At 32.3% G+C, this 20,380-nt stretch overlaps 2 protein-coding genes across 2 annotated transcripts in view; one reads left to right on the forward strand and one right to left on the reverse strand.

The window, feature by feature from the left end:
- Nucleotides 1–20,380, reverse strand: part of LOC126879742 (endoglucanase-like) — a 178,049-nt gene that overhangs the window by 117,097 nt on the left and 40,572 nt on the right. The window lies entirely within an intron of this gene.
- LOC126880869 (uncharacterized) lies at nt 961–20,045 on the forward strand. Its single transcript, XM_050644941.1, has 6 exons — nt 961–984; nt 1,713–1,887; nt 12,765–12,771; nt 16,349–16,581; nt 16,671–16,840; nt 19,989–20,045. The coding sequence occupies exons 1-6, from the start codon at nt 961–963 to the stop codon at nt 20,043–20,045; spliced, it is 666 nt and encodes a 221-aa protein (XP_050500898.1).

Here is a 20,380-nt window from a genome sequence, read left to right on the forward strand (position 1 = left end):
CGGGTTCATGTACAACAACTTCGACTAAGATCGTCATACAATCAAATGCACAGTTTGCGAGTCTATAAGGAACATACATACATACATACATACATACAAACATTCATTGTTATTTTTATAGATAACTCCGATATTATTAATTTTATCAAAGAAAGTTATTCTTTCACGTATAAAATTGATAAAATTTAATAAATTACGCTTGCATTATAGTTTCTAGACCGTGGAAAACTTTTATAAATAACTTTTTTTAGTAAAATTAATAATATCGGAATTATCATAAGTAAAATATGGATTTCCGCAATTTAAGAAAAATTTTCAATTTTATTTTTAATTAAAAGAATGAAATTGCATATTTTAAACATAATTTTTAATTCCTAATATCAATTTTCAAGATTGTGAAATATAAACGTATTTCACTCTTGAGAGAAATTCATATTTTTTGACAATCCTCTATTGATACAATTTATTATCTGATGATTACATAGTAGGTTTTAAACTATGCAGAACTTTTTATAAAGAATATCTTTTTTCGTAAAATCAATAATAAAAAAGTTTTCCATATGGTTCCAACTTACAGGGACATACTGTATAGTAAAAAACCTATAATTTTTCTTATAAGAAGTACGATGTTGGCATTTGTGTTATATCTTATGTTCTGTCATTTACATAGCGCAATTTTATTTTCGGTTTTTATATTTATAATGATATATTTTCTTTACACCAAATAACTTTTTTACACTCATACCACCCACCAAATCGTTTATTTTTACTCAGATTGTTTATTCTTATCAGCAAAACAAAATCATATTTTTTATAATAATTGTTTTGGAAATACTATTAGATTTTTATTAAATAGATTAAATTCTGGAATATGTTGAATATTTGTTATTATGGCATCTCAATTTTTATTAAATATCTAATAGATGCAAATATTTAGGGTAGAGTGGGCCACAATAAGACATGGGCCACTGTGAGACAGTTGAAGTATTTAAATGTAGCGGGGCTTGACAGAGGCTGCACTCTACGAGCAGTTCTATGAATTTCATCTTTACCCATAACCCTACATTACCAACAGCTGCTATCGGTGCGGACGTTTCCCCAACTCGACTCTACCTTATCGCATAGGCGTAACCAGGGGGGGGGGGTTTTGGGGGTTATAACCCCCCCCCATTGGGATGTACTTTGAGCTCTATACGCTTAACACCATACCCTTCAGAGACCTTCCAGTAGTTGTAACCCCCCCCCTTTCGGGTAGTTGTAACCCCCCCCTTAGGATCATCCTGGTTACGCCTATGCCTTATCGGCAGAGTCTACGAGAAACGGTAAATTGAAGCTGTAATTACAAATAAACTCATATGTATGTCTTTGTACTCACTTTATCACGCTTAACGAATTACAGGATCTGGATTTCAATGCATATTTTATTTTATAAAATTCTCGTATCAAAGTTAGGCGTGAAGTTAGTCGTATTGATAACAGTGTGGGAAATTTTTTCATCACTCTATATCATTACAAAATATTACAAAGTTAAGCAGATATTCTGTTACTTTTTATAACTAACATATAACACATGTTTATATAGTTGAATTTCATGATATTTACATTTGAGTTTCTATGTTTAAATCGGTTATAATAACAAAAGAGTAAAACACTGTGCACTGGGCTACAATGAGACAGATAGATTGGATCACAATGAGACAGAATTTTTGTAGGCAGTCACAGTGAAGAGTAACAACAGTGAAGAGAAGTTTTCAGACACTGATAATGACCAGCAAGAAAGAGTTGATCCTTCAAAATTTAAGGCCCTTGATGAAGACCCAAATGTTGAAGATTTTGTCCTTATTAAGTTTGAGGTTAAAGACATAATGAGAGATGTTTATTACATAGGTAAAGTAATGTCAACAAAGGACATCTTCTCTTCTTCTTCTTCTTTTTGTAGACATGACTCTGATTCTCTGTTTTTTCAATGTGCCTCTAGTAAGTTGTCGTTCCATCGTTTTCGTAGTCTTCCCACTGATCGTCTTCCTATTGGGGAACCGTCTCTCGCTGTCCTGACTACCCTATTTGTTGTCATTTGACTTATGTGGTCATTCCATTCTATTCTTCAGTTTATTACCCAGTTATTAATATTATCCACATTGCATCTCCGTTGTATATCTGTACTTCTAGCTCTGTCCCATGGAGTCTTACCTTCGATTTTTCGAAGGGTTTTCTTCTCCGCTGTTTCGAGCAATCTTTTTATCCTCTTTGTGTCGGGTCGTGTTTCTGCCGCATATGTCGTTATTGGTCTGATGACTGTTTTCTAAATTCTGCCTTTCATTTCTTTTCTGATATTTTTATTTCTCCATATTGTGTCATACAGGCAACCTGCAGCTCTGTTTGCTCTATTCACTTGATCGTCCACTTCTGTTTCGAGTCTTCCGTAACTAGATGGTATGATTCCTAGGTATTTAAACTCAGAGCCTAGTTTACTTCAAATCAGGTCCGAGGCACTACACAATTTTCGGGCCCCTAAATATAATTTAATAATAATAATAATAACTTTTTTAAATGTATTAATTATTTAATAGAAATATAGTTGCACAGAAAATAAAATTTTAATTAACAATAAATAAAATTTATATTTAAACAACTAAACATTGTTGAAGGGGATAGGCGCAAACTTTCGTCTTCAATGCTATTTAAATGCATTCGTTTTTTTCGAAGCCTGAGAAAACTAATAAGTATTTTTGAAAAATTTAAACGTAGAATGAAATATTACGTTACTACGAAAACCCCTGGAATCTTCGATAATGTTTATTTTAATAAGTTACAGGGGTGAAAAAAAAGAGAAAATTGAGTGTGATTTTTAATTTTAAATACATATCTTATTCAAAAGAAATTTTTTATTTATTTTAAGGGACATTCGGCCCTCGGTAATAATGTAATATTTCATCTGTGTCTGAATTTTTTTTTAAATATTTATTAGTTTTTTGAGGATTCGAAAAAATGAATGCATTTAAAGAGCATTGAAGCCGAAAGTTTGCGCCTATCTACTTAATTATAACTCTTATGGTTATCATTATAGACCAGGAAGGATCTGTTTTTAGGTGGATGTGAGAGGTGGCATTCGGATTTTTGCGGATAAAGTTAGGTGATAACTTCGTTAATAATAATTGACTTATGCTCCTTCTCAAATATGCCTAGAACATTAATAAAAAAAATACAATATTTAAAAATTTCAAAAAATTTCGTTTTTTTTTCTATTTTCTTTGCTTATAAATTTAAAACGATTCATTTTGGAACAAAATCGTATAAGAATAAAACAATGATAATTACATTTTCTATCAGATGCGATTAGTTAAAAATGGCCTATCACCCTTGCTGCAAAATAACAATAAATATAAAATAAGGGGGCAAAACAAGCCTGTCCTTATTCAATATTTTTCCATCACTTAGGTTACACTTGCAGCCTTCCTAATTCTCTTAGAAAATTTTTGTAATGTGCTAAAACCGTCCACCAAACTTCATTAAAATTGACTTACTAGATTTTGCATAATAATTTTACAATTTAAACCTTTTTTAAAAAATTTAAATTTTTTAAAATCTTGCACAACCAAAACTAGAGCATAGAAAGATTTGTCAATTTTTTTACATATAAAGAAGCACTCCACCTATCTAATGCACTTTACCGAATTGAACTCGGATTATTTAAGCAGCCTCAGAAATGTTATGTTAAAGTTATAAACAATTTTTTGGCTTATAAACAAATTAGTGCTGTGGCAAGGAGAGGGTGCTACGGGCTTCTTTATTTAGATGGACTTACCCAAGTGTTTTTTATGTATTTTGACCCGTAGAACACGATTTTTTTGGGTAACAGTTGATCCGGATGTAGATAAGATGTCGATAAACAAAGAACTTGAGGAATTACATAACATCGATTTTTCGCAAAATAAAACATTTTCTGTATTTTTTGGGTAATTCGAAGCAAAAAATGTTTTTACAAGTATTTTCGTAGGATGCATAGTTTTCTAGATAAACGCGGAGGAACTTTCAAGAAATCGAAAAATTGCAATTTTTGAACGCGAGTATCTGCTGACAGCATTTGAAAGTTTAAGTCAAATTATACCGATTTTAATTATTTGCATTGCTAAAAATTAATTTTTTATTATTAAACAAAGCTATTTGTTTATAAGCCATTTTTTTTATAATTTTAAAACATTGCTGAGGCCCCTTAAATAATCCGATTTTAATTCTGTAAAGTGTATTAGATAGGCAGAGCACCTCTTTATATGTAAAAAAATTAGCCAACTTCTAAATGGTGTACTTTTTGTTCCGAAAGATTTTAAAAAATTTGAACTTTTTTAAAAACATTTAGATTGCAAATTCATTATGCAATATCTGTTTGGTCGATTTTAATGAAATTTGGTAGACCGTTTAAGTAAGTTATAAAAATTTTCTAAGCGAATTACTAAGGTTCTAAGTGCCACCAAAGTTGTTAAGAAACATTGAATAACAACAGGCGTATTTTGCCCCCTTATTTTGTATTTATTGCTATATTGCAGAAAAGGTAATACCTTAAGACATTTTTGACCAGTCGTATATCATACAAAATTATTTTATATTTATTTAATATTTTAGATTTTTTATTAATGTTCCGGGCATATTTGAGAAGGAGCATAGGTCAATTATTATTACTGAAGGTGTCACCTAACTTTATCTGCACAAATCCGAATGACACCTCTCACATCCAAAAATGAACGTTGTTTTACAGATTAGTCCTGGTCTATTATTTATCATTGCCTGTTCGTAAAATGAAAGAATTTTGAAAATTTGTATTGTTATTGTAATAAACATGTTTTGTTTGGTGATCTTTCCGGGCCCCATTCAAATACGGACCCGAGGCAGGTGGCTCACGGGCCTAGTGGTAAAATAGGCCCTGTTTAAACTCCATCACTTGTTCTATTATCTGACTTTCCACCTCCAATTTACATCTTATTGGATCTGCTGTTATAACCATGCATTTTGTCTTTTTTTAGGAAATTAACATGTTGAATTTTCTGGCGATAATGTCGAATTGGTGCAGCATACGTTGTAAATCATCTTTATTTTGAGAGATTAGTATTGCATCGTAAGCATAGCAGATTATTTTAAGTTGTTTTTCTCCGATTTGGTATCCTTTTTTAGTTCTTACTTTTTTTATTATTTCTTCCATAATCAGGTTGAACAATAAAGGACTCAAGGGATCCCCCTGTCTTATCCCATTGCCGGCTTCAATTCAGTCAGTTAGTTCATCTTCCACTTTTACTTCTATTGTGTTGTTCTGGTAGATGTTTTCTATCGTTTTCATTATTCCCAGAGATACCTCTCTCGAGTATAACAAGTGGATAACGTCCTAAATGTGTAACAAAGGACATAAATGGTGAAAGGGTTTTTAAGGAAAAGTTGAAAAAATCCAGGTGTCTTATTGTGGCCCATGCTTGCGCCACAATGAGACACTTACAATTATTTTAAAAAAACTTTATGAAACTGATTGAAATCAATCACAGATCATCAGTTTTATTGTAAAACGTAGAGAAAACGTCAACGTTTCTAGAATACCAAATTTGAAAATAATCTGTCTACTGAAAAAAAAAAAATAAAAAAATATTAAAGTGAATTTTGTCTCATTGTGGCCCACCTCCCCTACTATTTATTTTTTTGTTTTAATATGTTAACTAGTATTTTCAAAACATCTTCGACTCAGGAAATGAAAATTTTAAGTAATGGTATTTTTTCCTTTTTGTTTCCTCATACGTTTTTTTCTTATGCCAATGGTTTATCGAATGTTGGCAATCGTTCTGGAAATTACAATTTTATTTTTTGCTGTTAGCTTTAGTCCAGGAACCGAAGCTTTTCACCTCGCAACTTTTACAAAATGGATCGATTTGCTTGAAAATTTGAGAATAAGTAGTGGATAGTCCAAGAATCTAAATCTATATCATGCCGAAAGGCGCTTTTACCATGGGGGTGGCTATACATTTTTTTGATAAAATTAATAGTTTTCGATTTATTCGCTATCGAAAGTGTTATTTTTATATCGAAAAAATCAATGTTTTTTTGATAATATACTCATTTACAAATCACTTAATTTTTGCCGTAGAAAAAATTTTTTTAAACCAAGTTTTTGGAAATTAAACAACCTACAATTTCATATTTTACCCCCTCCGTGGCTCAGTGGTAAGAGCGCCTGCCTTTGGATCGAAAAAATCCGAAAGGTTGTGGGTTCAAATCTCACCAGGGTCAGAAATTTTTCATTTATTAAAATTTAATAAATGAATATAGTTTCTGTCCTTGTGGGATCGGTACTCACCGGAGGGACCGCAGACGTTCGGATACAATTAGCGTCTCTTTGCAAAGACAATGACGTCGACTTTGCAAAGTAACAAGACACTTACTCAATACATACACTACACATGACACTAGGTACCTAAATGTTCAAAATTACCGTACCTACCCTGCCAATGGCCATTAGTTGTCGAGGCATTAGCTAAATAAAAAAAAATTTCATATTTAAACATTTTTTTTGTATCTCTGATGATAATCTTTCTATTCTGAAGAAAATGGCATTTTTTACAAAACTACAAAAATTCGTTATTCGTTTTTAACTCCTGTTTTTTTTTTAAACTAACCAGTCTAAGCCAGTCAAACTCCTAGAATCTATTAATAATACATAAATAAAGAAGAATGAATAAGGTTATGACAATGACCAATAATCACTAACTTACATTGTTATGCTTTCGGCCCTGATTTTTCCTTTTTTTTTTTCAAAAAAATATATTGATTTTTTAACCGTAACTTTTTATTTTTTATTTAGAAAGTTTGCTAAAAAGAATTTTGTAGATTTTTAAAGCTAAAATCCTCAGTCGCAAAAAGAGGTGACTTTAAAAGGGTTGGTAAAGGTGGTTTTTGCATGCTATCACAAGTTTTAATTGTCAATAGCTCACTCAATTTTTGCCGTAGACAAAATTTTTGCAACGGCATGGGGGTGGTAAAAGCGAATTTCGGTGTCATATAGATTTTGATCCTTGTACTAGCCACTGCTTACTCTTAAATTTTCAAGCAAATCGATCCATTCTGTAAAAATTGCTAGGTTTTGTCCTATTTTAAGCTTCATTACTTGGGGAAAATGAGATTTCTCTCGGCACTGCGACAAATTTAGATATCGGAATTTTTTTGATTGTACTGCAAAGATTTCGGCGACTTTTATTTTATTTTACAATAATTTAGTGCAAAAATTTCATTTTTTAGATTTTTTGCTTACTACTAAAAAGCTTAATATTTGAGATAAGATTATAAAACTTTAACTTTCAAAACATGAAAAAGCTTTAAAATGGCCATTGCTAAAACTTGTAAAGTTGTAAAAAAAGTTGCTTCAAAAACTGCAAAATAAGGCAAACTGTTTATAATGCCAATTGTTTATAACTATTGTAAAAGATCAACCTAATAGACATTTGCTATCGCTCAAATATTTGCATAATATTATTACTTATTATATTATTACAATTAGCTTAACCCGCGAGCAGTTGCGCCGTTAGAAAAAATCTAACATTTTATCCTTTTTCGCGATAACTTGATGAAAAATTTTGCAACAAAACTTTCCACTCGTAAGTGCCTCGAGGATGGGTGTAGTAATGCGTAGGTTTTTTTCTTCTTCTTCTTCTTTTTGTGGAATTTATGGCTTTGGGGAGAGCCAATTAGCTTCAATAATTGTTAGAAATAATATTTCTAACATAGTAAGTAAATAAAAATACTATAAAATAAAAATTTGTTGTAAATTCGTATTTAAACTCATATTGTGAGATAAAATCTAACACACCACTGTTCACGATATAGAAGTGAGCGCGACTGCTCCCGGGTTAACAATTACTATATTTCTTTAAGCCAGAGGCCTTTTTTTGCAATAACATTAGTCAGAACATATTGAAGACGTGGTAATTCTACTTAGACCGGGCAGTATCGTCGCGTCGCCCCCGCTAGCGAAATTATTCCGATTCGATTTTTTTGCACAAACTTACTCAAAAAGAGGTCCTTATAACATAACCACAGGGTGCCGGGCGGTGCCGTGGTCGAAAAATTGTTTAAGCAATTTTTTTAAACAAATTCACAAAAATAATTTTTTCATTTCTAAAAATTTTTTTTAGATAAATTGGCTTATTTCGAGCGAAAAAGTTATCTTGTCATTTTTTTCTAAAATTGATTGTTGTCGAGTTATATGCGATTAAAAATTTGAAAAATGCGAAAATGGCCATTTTCAAGGCTTAATAACTCGATTAAACATTATTATTATGAAATTCAAAAAGTGACCAAATCAAGTTTCAAACCCCTTCTTCAAGGTTCTGAAGAGATTTTTGTCATTATTTTATTACGAAGCTGATATTTTTAATTATTAACAATTAGCGCTATAGTCCAAGATGTATCCGTCGCCCCCGTTAGTGAAATTATTCCGATTCCATTTTTTTGCAGAACCTTACTCAAAATGAGGTCCTTATAACATATCCACAGGGTGCCGGGCGGTGCCGTGGTCGAAAAATTGTTTAAACACTTTTTTTTTGTAAAGCAAATTCACAAAAATATTTTTTTTATTGCGAACGATTTTTTTTAGATAATTTGGGTTATTCTGAGCAAAAAAGGTCTCTGGTGATTTTTCTCTAAAATTGATTGTTGTCGAGTTATATGGCAATTTTCACATTTTTCAAATTATAAATCGCGTACAATTCGACAACAATCAATTTTAGAAAAAAATCACAAGAAACATTTTTTGCACAGAATGTCCCAATTTATCTAAAAAAAAATTTGTTCGAAGTGAAAAAATTATTTTTGTGCATTGTTTAAAAATATTGTTTAAACAAGTTTTCGACCACGTCACCGCCCGGCACCCTGTGGATATGTTATAAGGACCTCGTTTTGAGTAAGTTTCTGCAAAAAAATGGAATCGGAATAATTTCACTAACGGGGGCGACGATAAATCCTGGACTATAGTGCTAATCGTTAATAATTAAAAATAACAACCCGTGTTGAGCTGCCCCCCCCCACTTGCAAAAATTAAAAAACAAATAGCCCTGATTTATGAGCTATTTATGAGCTCTCATATTCCGCAAACTAAAAATTTTGAGCTCGTTCCACTGAGCAGGAATTTAATACCCTGAGTCAGCCCCCCCCCACTACTTAAAAATAGGAATATTGAATCGGTTTTTGCGGCAGAATTACGAGCTATTTATGAGCTCTTGAAATTATATAGTTTTGATTTTTGAGCTCATCCCCTTCACCCCCAAACAACCCTTTAATTGATTTAACTTAAGAGAAAGATGCTGAGAAAACTTAAAATATATCGTATTGCGGATATAATTCCTATAGCTTATATACTCTAAGAATAAACTATTAAATCAAGGGCATTTCGATTATTGAGCTACAACCCCTTCGCAAGAAAACCACCCTATCTTCCCGGCTTAAGAGAAAGTTGTATTTAAAATGCGTTAAACTAATTATTTGGCGACTACATATCATTTAATAATTTATAAGCTTCCAAATTACGCGCACTTAGATCAGTAAATTGCAATTTATTTTGTATAGTGCAGTCACTGAAGGTAAAAATCAACGATTACCTTCAATTTCGGTGAACCTTCATCGATATTCACGAAAATTGGTCAGTGGTTAGAGGATACGTCAAGAAACAAAGGTGACATGGTACCACCTTGCGCCTTTACCCTGAGGGTGGATACCGCCCCTTCTCGGGGGTGAAAATTATTTTATAAAAAATAATTGCACAAATCAATAAAAGAACAAATTAAAAGCAAAATTTATTATATAAAGTTAATAAAATAAGTCAATATTTTTTAAGTTATTAAAGATCAAAGATTTTAATTATTTGTGAAAAAATGCATGTTTTGAAGAGGTTTTTTGTAAATCACTGAAAAACTGTAAGTTTTTACAAAAAGGTTAATAGTAGTTTAATTCGTATAGCTTATATTCTAAGAATAAACTCTAAAATCACGCGCCTTTCGATTATTGAACCACAACCCCTTCGCAAGAAAACCATCCCATATTCCCGGCTTAAGAGAGGGTTGTACTTAAAATAATTTAAATTAATTATTTGTCGACTATATATTGTTTAATAATTTATGAGCTCGCAAAATATACGCATCTCAATTATTGAATTGCCATTTTCTTTCTATAGTGCAGTCACTGAAGATAAAAATCAACTATGACCTTCGATTTCGGTAAATCTCCATTCATTTTCACGAAAATTCGTGAGCGGATTTTGGTACTATCAACTTTTTCTGGATCTTATTTTTGATGGGTATTTCTAAGTACTTTGACAAGTATTTAGTACCTAAGTGTTATAAAATGCATCTTTTTCCCGTTATTTAAGCTTGAACCCTTAGATTTGAACAGTCGCGGAAAAAAATATACATTTAATTACCAATAACTTACTTTAAATTAACATTAAAGGTTTTTCAAGTAAGCAATTTATTATATTTTTTATTAGCTTCAATTTTAGTGATGAAAACTTTTTTGTAAAAACTTACAGTTTTTGAGTCATTTATGAAAAATCGCTCTAAAGCATGCATTATCTTTCCAAAAATTAAAATATTTGATCTTTAATAACTCAAAAAGTATTGATTTATTTTAATCACATTATATAACAAATTTTGCTTAAAATTTGTCCCTCTCTCGATTTGTGGGGTTATTTTTAATAAAGTAATTTTCACTCCCGAGGAGGGGTGACATATACCCCAGGCTAAAACCCCAAGTTGTTATTGTCAATTCGTGAAAATAAATGGAGATTTACCGAAATCGAAGGTAATAGTTGATTTTTACCTTCAGTGACTGCACTATAGAAAGAAAATGGCAATTCAATAATTGAGATGCGTATATTTTGCAAGCTAATAAATTATTAAACGATATGTAGTCGCCAAATAATCAATTTAAATTATTTTAAGAACAACTCTCTCTTAAGCCGGGAAAATGGGGTCGTTTTCTTGCGAAGGGGTTGTAGCTATATAATCGAAAGGTGCGTGATTTAAGAGTTTATTCTTAGAATATAAGCTATACGAATTAAACTACTATTAACTTTTTTGTAAAAACTTACAGTTTTTCAGTGATTTACAAAAAACCTCTTCAAAACATGCATTTTTTTCACAAATAATTAAAATCTTTGATCTTTAATAACTTAAAAAGTATTGACTTATTTTATTAACTTTATATAATAAATTTTGCTTTTAATTTGTTCTTTTATTGATTTGTGCAGTTATTTTTTATAAAATAATTTTCACCCCCGAGAAGGGACGGTATCCACCCTCAGGGTAAAGGCGCAAGGTGGTACCATGTCACCTTTGTTTCTTGACGTATCCTCTAACCACTGACCAATTTTCGTGAAAATCGATGAAGGTTCACTGAACTTGAAGGTAATCGTTGATTTTTACCTTCAGTGACTGCACTATACAAAATAAATTGCAATTTACTGATCTAAATGCGCGTAATTTGAAAGCTTATAAATTATTAAATGATATGTAGTCACCAAATAATTAGTTTAACGCATTTTAAGTACAACTTTCTCTTAAGCCGGGAAGATAGGGTGGTTTTCTTGCGAAGGGGTTGTAGCTCAATAATCGAAATGCCCTTGATTTAATAGTTTATTCTTAGAGTATATAAGCTATAGGAATTATATCCGCAATACGATATATTTTAAGTTTTCTCAGCATCTTTCTCTTAAGTTAAATCAATTAAAGGGTTGTTTGGGGGTGAAGGGGATGAGCTCAAAAATCGAAACTATATAATTTCAAAAGCTCATAAATAGCTCGTAATTCTGCCGCAAAAACCGATTCAATATTCCTATTTTTAAGTAGTGGGGGGGGGGCTGACTCAGCCCCCCCACTAGGGTATTAAATTCCTGCTCAGTGGAACGAGCTCAAAATTTTTAGTTTGCGGAATATGAGAGCTCATAAATAGCTCATAAATCAGGGCTATTTGTTTTTTAATTTTTGCAAGTGGGGGGGGGGGCAGCTCAACACGGGTAAAATAACAGCTTTCTAATAAAATAATGACAAAAATCTGTTCAAGACCTTGAAGAAGGGATGTTAAACTTGATTTGGTGACTTTTTGAATTTCACAATAATAATGTTTAATTGAGTTATTAAGCCTTGAAAATGGCCATTTTCGCATTTTTCAAATTTTTAACCGCATATAACTCGACAACAATAAATTTTAGAAAAAAATAACAGGAGACCTTTTTTGCTCAGAATAAGCCAATTTATCTAAAAAAAATTTGTCCGAAATAAAAAATTTACTTTTGTGAATTTGTTTAAAAAAAAATTGTTTAGTTTAAACAATGTTTCGACCACGGCACCGCCCGGCACCCTGTGGTTATGTTATAAGAACCTCTTTTTGAGTAAGTTTGTGCAAAAAAATCGAATCGGAATAATTTCGCTAGCGGGGGCGACGATACCGCCCGGTCTAACTCATACCAAATGAAAATTTAAAATTTAAATTATCAAAATGTATCAACAAGAGTGAAAAAAGGTAAATTTAAATGTTACATTTCTTACTACTCATTTACTGAAAAAATTATGTATTTGTTGTCCTCTAACTTAAATGTAATAAACTCATAAACTTATAAACTTAAACTACGTGGAAAGCAAAGATAAAGTGTGGAGACCTTGGTGAATTTAAAACACCTCATGTACTTCGTGAGTTGTAATGGACAGATTTTTTACCAATTTAGTTTAAAGTTATTTTTATTATAGTTCTCAAGTAAGTAATGAACAGTGAACAGGTATGAACATTTTAACTTAATTCATTACATGTTGTTTTCGCCAAATTGGATTTATTATTCAGTCAATTTCCTGTTTGTATTTGATCTTTCACTTCTTTTTCCAGGTCTCCATAGCTAGACATTGTAATTTCAAGGCACTTTACGTCCATCACTTGTTCAATACTGATGCCAATAATTTTTATTTTAGATGTGATGGGTTCTTTGCTGATTACTATTGTTTTAGTTTTCTGGGATGAGATTATTTTTCTTATATTACGCCTCTTGGCCTGTTCTTAACCGATTTTGAGTTTGTATTCGTAGCTGTGATGTTGACTGCCAGCTATCTCGCCACCTTTTAAGGGCCTTCCTATTGGTCTCTTGCCTGTTGGCTTCGATTCTCTGGCTATACGGGCTATTCTCTCGCTGTCCTTTCTCGTCACATGCTGATTCTACTCTCGTCTTCTCTGTCTTCCCCACCGTACTGTCTTGTATGTTACAGAGATCTCTTATTCTGTCGTTCGGTAATCTGTCTCTCCGTATTTTCCCAGTTACTGATCTTAACGTTCTTATTTCTGATGTTCTCAGTATCCTCTTGGTTTCTGCTGTGTCACATCTTGTTTCTGTCGCATACGTCATGATCGGTCTTACACATGATTTATATATGCATACTTTCCCTTCCAGCCTCATATCTTTATTTCTCCAGATGACATCCCAAGAAGCAATTGGCCGTAATATTACGACGTCTTAACGTTGGATTAAATGCCCCAACGTTAATACGCGACGTTGAGATGACGACGGTCAGAAAACCGCTATTTGCACCTAAGTGGGGAATAGAAATATGGGTTGCCTCGACGTCCCCCTCTAGACTTCTCAGCTCGAGATATTTTATCGTCAAATTACGTTAGTTTTTAGGACTTTGGTCTTGTAAAGTAATGCTATAAAATTCTCTACCACAGGAGAGTACAGCCGACACACTTCATTTTTCCCAAATAGGTTAATAATCTTGGAGGATATTAAATCATCAGAAACTAAGATGCATGACGGCCTGTTGATACTTATTTAAGTAGGTTCCTACTCTATTCAGACTATAACCTAAGTGACTTGTATATTTATTTTATTAATCATCTGCCTCATTGCATAATGCGGTCGAAAATTTACAAACGCAAGGAAGTGTACTGTTAAACTAGGTATAAAAATTGCTAAAAACTGAACGCGCCTCAGAAATTTACAGGTTAAATCGAACAAAACGGTAAAAATAGAAATAACCATCGTAATTAAAAAAACATATTATTATGTCTAGACCCATACAAAATTATCCTTGATTTATATACAGAGAGAGTCTGTAATTTGGAATACATTCAATATCTCAAATACTAATGGTTTTTTTGAAAAATGCTCAGACCCGTCGATTAGTATTTCAAATTGTCCTTTTTTACATACAATAATAATGTATATAGGGTGTCCCTATTTAGAGATATGACGTCATCGTTGATTTTCTTAAATGGCAACACTGTCATTTTGATAGCTATTTTGATAGGGTGTGTAAAGTTATACACAACTGCAAAATATCAAATTTTTATTAGTAAAATTTAATAAAAAATTTTGGTCTTGGTAAAAGGTATATTATTTTAAAAAGCCCTATAGGGCTACAAACATCGAACAGAACGTTTTCGCTCTAAAAAGAGCATCATCAGTGTTGCAAGAACATGGTGAGCCAACCAAAAAATACGAAGGTCAAAGCCTTTCAAAAATGGACTAAAAGTCACATCAAAATGCTAACATAGCAAATTCCAAAGGATGGATATAATCCCTAAGGATATGGCCCTAGGATAACATATGACTCCCACACGTTGTAAGTGGGTCAAAGGTAACAAATTAGGTCATTATGTTACAAGAGCTGACAGGCAACTCCTGTTGCTGAGTTGCCTGTCAGCTCTTGTAACATAATGACCTAATTTGTTACCTTTGACCCACTTACAACGTGTGGGAGTCATATGTTATCCTAGGGCCATATCCTTAGGGATTATATCCATCCTTTGGAATTTGCTATGTTAGCATTTTGATGTGACTTTTAGTCCATTTTTGAAAGGCTTTGACCTTCGTATTTTTTGGTTGGCTCACCATGTTCTTGCAACACTGATGATGCTCTTTTTAGAGCGAAAACGTTCTGTTCGATGTTTGTAGCCCTATAGGGCTTTTTAAAATAATATACCTTTTACCAAGACCAAAATTTTTTATTAAATTTTACTTGTAATTAATGGTATACAGCCAGCTACAGGAAATTCTTCCTAGTGGATTTTTATTCTCTACCATATAAGATAATAAAAAATAAAAAGTTATGTCTGTAATTTGGAATAAATTCAATAATTATAATACTAGTTTTTTTTTGAAAAATGCTCAGACCCGTCAATTAGTGTTTCAAATTGCCATTTTTGACATGCAATAATAATGTATACAGGGTGTCCCAATTTAGAGATATGACGTCATCGTTGATTTTCTTAAATGACAACACTGTCATTTTGATAGCTATTTTGATAGGGTGTATAAAGTAATACACAACTGCAAAATTTCAAATTTTTAGTCCCTACCATTTACAAGATAATAAAAAATACCAAAGTTATGAAAAACAAGTAATCAAATAACAATTGAATTTAATTATTTCAATTAAGCAAATAGTCATAATGTGGCCCTCAGTTATTGTCAAATTGTCAATGGGCAACGTTATGAGCATTTGCTTATTTTAAATAATTAAATTCAATTATTATTTGATTACTTGTTTTTCATAACTTTGTTATTTTTTTAGTATCTTGTAAATGGTAGGGAATAAAAATTTTAAATTTTGTAGTTGGGTATAACTTTAGACACCCTATCAAAATAGCTATCAAAATAGCTATCAAAATAGCTATCAAAATGACAGTGTTGACATTTAAGAAAATCAACGATGACGTCATATCTCTAAATTGGGACACCCTTTACACATTATTATTGCATGTCAAAAATGACAATTTGAAACACTAATTGACGGGTCTGAGCATTTTTCAAAAAAACAACTAGTATTATAATTATTGAATTTATTCCAAATTACAGACATAACTTTTTATTTTTTATTATCTTATATGGTAGAGAATAAAAATTTGATATTTTGCAGTTGTGTATAACTTTACACATCCTATTAAAATAGCTATCAAAATGACAGTGTTGCCATTTAAGAAAATCAACGATGACTTCATACCTCTCAATTAGGGAATCCAACGATCTGTCAAACTATTCCAATATGTCTGGCGATTGGCATGCAATACATTGAAAGCATATGATAAATATTGTTTTTTAAGTATTTAAAGTAATTTTCGTATATTTATATCCGCCTAAGTATTGCTAACATACTTCTGTGACATAATAAAAAATATTGTTTACATCAATAAACTAGAATAAGTACTTAAAAAGTTTTATTTAACTAAGTAATTTGGAAGGTTGAAGAAAGGTAGGTTAACAAATTTTATATTTCATAAGTTTAATAATAAATTATATTAAGCATCCCTAAAATAGATTTTTTACTTATGTATTTTATTATTTTAGGTTAGTAATAGCTATGCCACTAACATATATTGTAGTGAACTGTGGAAGCAGGTCGAAAAGGGATAAAGTATCTTTTTTTGCTATTCCCAAACCACTGAAGTTTAAACATGCTATCCACTTGAAAGAATTAACTGTTAAACGCAGAAAAAAATGGATAAGGGCCATACGAAGAGCAGACCTGACAGAATCAAAATTAAAATATCAAAAAGTGTGTTCCAAACATTTTATTCAAGGTTTGTCAATAATTTTCTATAAAGAAATAATATTAATCTTAATATATTTCAATAAAATATTGTATCTACGTTATATAATTTTGTTTTAGGACAACCTGCAAAACTTGAAGATGTAAATGATCCTGATTGGATACCAACCCAAAATATGGGTTACTCTAGGGGACCTGTAAAACGAAAGCAGGACCTTGAAAGACTGGAAAGAGTAAAGAAAAGATCTTCCACAAAGGTTTCACAAGAGGACAATGATACATTTATTGAGGTATACTAATTAAAAGAGAATGTCATTAACTTTAAATTGATTTGGAATTAAGGGGATCCGTTACAAAGTTTCGGCTACAATGCTATTTAAATCGGATTCATTCTTTTCGAGACCTGAGAAAACTAATAAGTATTTTTGAAAAATTTAAATGCAGAATGAAAGATTACTTTATTACCGATGGCGAAAGTCCCTGAAAACTTTTATGTTTATTTTAATAAGTTACAGGGGTGAAAAACTAAGGGATGAAAACTAAGGGGTGAAACCAAGGGACTTTCGGCCCTTGATAACAATTTAGTCTTTCATTCTGCGTTTAAATTTTTTAAAAATATTTATTTGTTTTTTGGCGGATCCAGAGGGAGGGGTCACGGGGTCATGCCCCCCCCCCCCCAAATATTTGAAAACCCACTTATCCTATTGGTGGTAAGACTAAAAGTGACCTTGCATCAGAGAAAAGTAATCACCCTCAAAAAAATAGCTGCCAGTGTGTGTAATACATATTTTTTTTGTGCGAGAGTGGGAATCTTCTAAAGACCGTACCAGATGAATCGTACCTGGCGTGTGTTGGATTCAGAGTAAACGGAGTACATCCGAACGCAGTTCCCCGTTCCCCCAATGGGGGCTTTGCCCCCGGATGAATCCGTGTTACAATGCCTACCAACTAAACCCACTCTCGGCTTACGCGCGTGGCACGTCTTTCCAGACCGTTCTCTCGCGCGCACAGCCGCTCTTTTTCTGTTGTTTTCTTTTTCTCTCTGTTGCTTATATTGCTCTTGTTTACCCCTGTTGTCTCTCTCTTTCTATAATCTCTCTTTCTATAATCAGTAGACAGTGATGAAAGCTGATTTTGCGTCATTGTATTTCGAAGAGACACCGAGAAGAGATTACTTTATTCGCTTTAAAGTGGAGAAGGTTCTTTCAACTGAAGCGCTTGTTGCAGGTATTGTAGCAAGTAAACAAAATAACTTGTAGCTTTTAGGAAGAATTTCATTGGTTTCGTTGTCAAACATACTTTTAATTAGTTCTAACAAACTCTTATCGTGAAAATTTTTACGATGAATAGCAGAAAAAATCATTTCCAGTTCAGTTTTTAATAAGGATTTATTAAAAAGTAGTTCATATGTATCCATCAATGAGTCCAAAGCTTTTTGTGGAAATTTAGCGCCATATTCTGTGTGAATCTTTTATTATCGCCCAATTCCAGAAATAATTAATTCATATTTATTGACGGAAAACTTCAATTTAACAATTAAAATTAAAAGTCAAAATTAAACATTGAACACAAGTTAACTTACATTACTTACAATTAAACTAACGACATCAAAAAATTAAAATCAAATTAAAATAATTCACGTGAAATAGTCCTTTTAAAAGCATTTAGTGTGACTCCCACAAAGTCTATATTTGGAAACTCATTTACACTAGAAACAATTCTATTTAAAGGCATATTTTCTGCATGACGTGTATTGCACGATCTAGCGGATAGCAAGGGACATCTTCTCAAATTCCTAGCTGGAACATAAAAATCTATTCGACCCAGAATGCTAGGTGCAACAATAATACCATTTAACACCTTAAATACGAAATTAAGGTCAAAGTATCGCCTGCGATCCTCTAGACGGTGCAAATGAAACATCTGCATGACCTGACTGGAATTCAATTACATTCCTCTAGTACCTAATCTATACCGCAGATATCTAACGAATTTATTTTGAATCGATTCAATTCGATATTTGTGATTCTCATAACTTGGACTCCAAATCACTGAACAATACTCTAGTAATGAACGAACATAACTCAAAAACAATCTCACAATTACAAACAAATTATTAAAATCATATGACATTCTGATGACTAACCCTAATGTCCTATTAGCACGAGCAATAATGGCATCATAATGGTCCACGAAACTTAGCTTACTATCCAGTAACAAACCTAAATCCTTAATTACCTGAACCCTAGATAAATCCACATCTCCTATCGTGTATTTAAAATCACTGGTGGTCTTATTACGTGAAAAGATAATATATGAGCATTTCGAAGCATTCAATCTAAGATTATTTTCCTGGCACTAATGTACTAAAGAATCCAAGTCTCTCTGCAAACCCTCACAATCAGATTCTGACCTAATGCATTTAAATATCTTTAAGTCGTCTGCAAATATCAGATATTCAGATTTAAGGTTCCTACCAATATCATTTACCAACAACAGAAAAAGCTTAGGACCCAAATGGGAACCCTGCGGAACCCCTGACACGGCTTCAAATCCATTAGAAACACATCCTGCTGATCTTACTTGCAATGTTCTTCCTTGCAAATACGAAGTAAACCAAGCTAATAAATAACCAGTGATACCAAAGTTTCTCAGCTTTGTAATTAAGACATTATGATCTAGTAGGTCAAAGGCCTTACTGAAATCGGTGTATATAGAGTGCACCTCGTAACCCTCATCCATTGCTGTACCTATACTATCGATATACAAAAAGAGGTTAGTGAGAGTAGAACGTCCGCCTACAAATCCATGTTGGTTGTCCGTAATAATGTTCCTAAAACAATTATCCAAACTTGGAAAAACCATTTTTTCAAATAAATAAATTCCGTTTGTTTAAAAATATGTTACAATTATAGATTATGTTACAGTTACATATTTTTTTATCATAATTTAAAAGAAAATTTATATTACAATTCGATAATTACGTTACAAGTGGCAACGATGCATGGTCGGCGAAGGCCCGATCGTCTGGTGCCTAAACAGCAAGCATAACACGACAGTATAAATCGTTGTCCGGCAAGCTAACTTCAAACGTTTTTTGCACGGAGATCTTATGTGAGCGGGGTCGGCCGGCTCCGAACGGGCCTATTAATGATATTTAAAATGCCTGGATACGATTCAATGGTTTCTGTGATAATATATAACATAGTTATTTTAACGGAAGCTAATGTATTGAGTGACTTAGTACATTTAAAGGTTATTTACATGCATTAACATAATAATTTTTAAATATATGTTTTTAATTTTAAAGCTGTTAAAATTATTGGGTAGGCCCGGCCTATCCTGCCTACCCCCAAAAGCCGCCACTGAATTCTGTTAAAGCTTCCATATGGTTCCACTATAAGGATCCCAATTTATAATCAATTATGTTTGTTACAGAATGAAAACAATACAGTAAGTGAACCGTTCCAGTACTGGAACCGAAACTCAAACTGAGTTAACCTCAGATGATATTGAACAGATGGCTCAACAATTAAAATTTGCAAATAAAAAAATTGACGAGTTGACTCGCAGAATTAATAAGACCATTTTAAGTTTCGAGTCACTAGAAACGGACAATCCGAAATGTTTATATTATACCGGTTTAAATTTTTCTGTTTTGAAGTCAGTATTTGACAGAATTAAACCATTTATTCCATCATCCTCAGTAACTGTTTTAGATCCCTCTCAACAATATTTGTTGACATTGATGAAAATGAGACCTAATCTAGATTTTAAATATTTGGCCTACCAATTTGGCATTTCTCAATCAACATGTTCCACCTATTTTA

The sequence above is a fragment of the Diabrotica virgifera genome, chromosome 2, assembly GCF_917563875.1.
Source record: "Diabrotica virgifera virgifera chromosome 2, PGI_DIABVI_V3a".
Lineage (NCBI taxonomy): Eukaryota > Metazoa > Arthropoda > Insecta > Coleoptera > Chrysomelidae > Diabrotica > Diabrotica virgifera.

Bases quoted from the DNA above. Each gene is read 5' to 3' on its own strand.
- LOC126880869 (XM_050644941.1), top strand. From the start codon at position 961: ATGGGCCACTGTGAGACAGTTGAA. The intron at 985-1,712 runs GTATTTAAATGT...GAATTTTTGTAG, and splicing joins GCCACTGTGAGACAGTTGAA to GCAGTCACAGTGAAGAGTAA. The intron at 16,841-19,988 runs GTATACTAATTA...TGTTTGTTACAG, and splicing joins ACAATGATACATTTATTGAG to AATGAAAACAATACAGTAAG.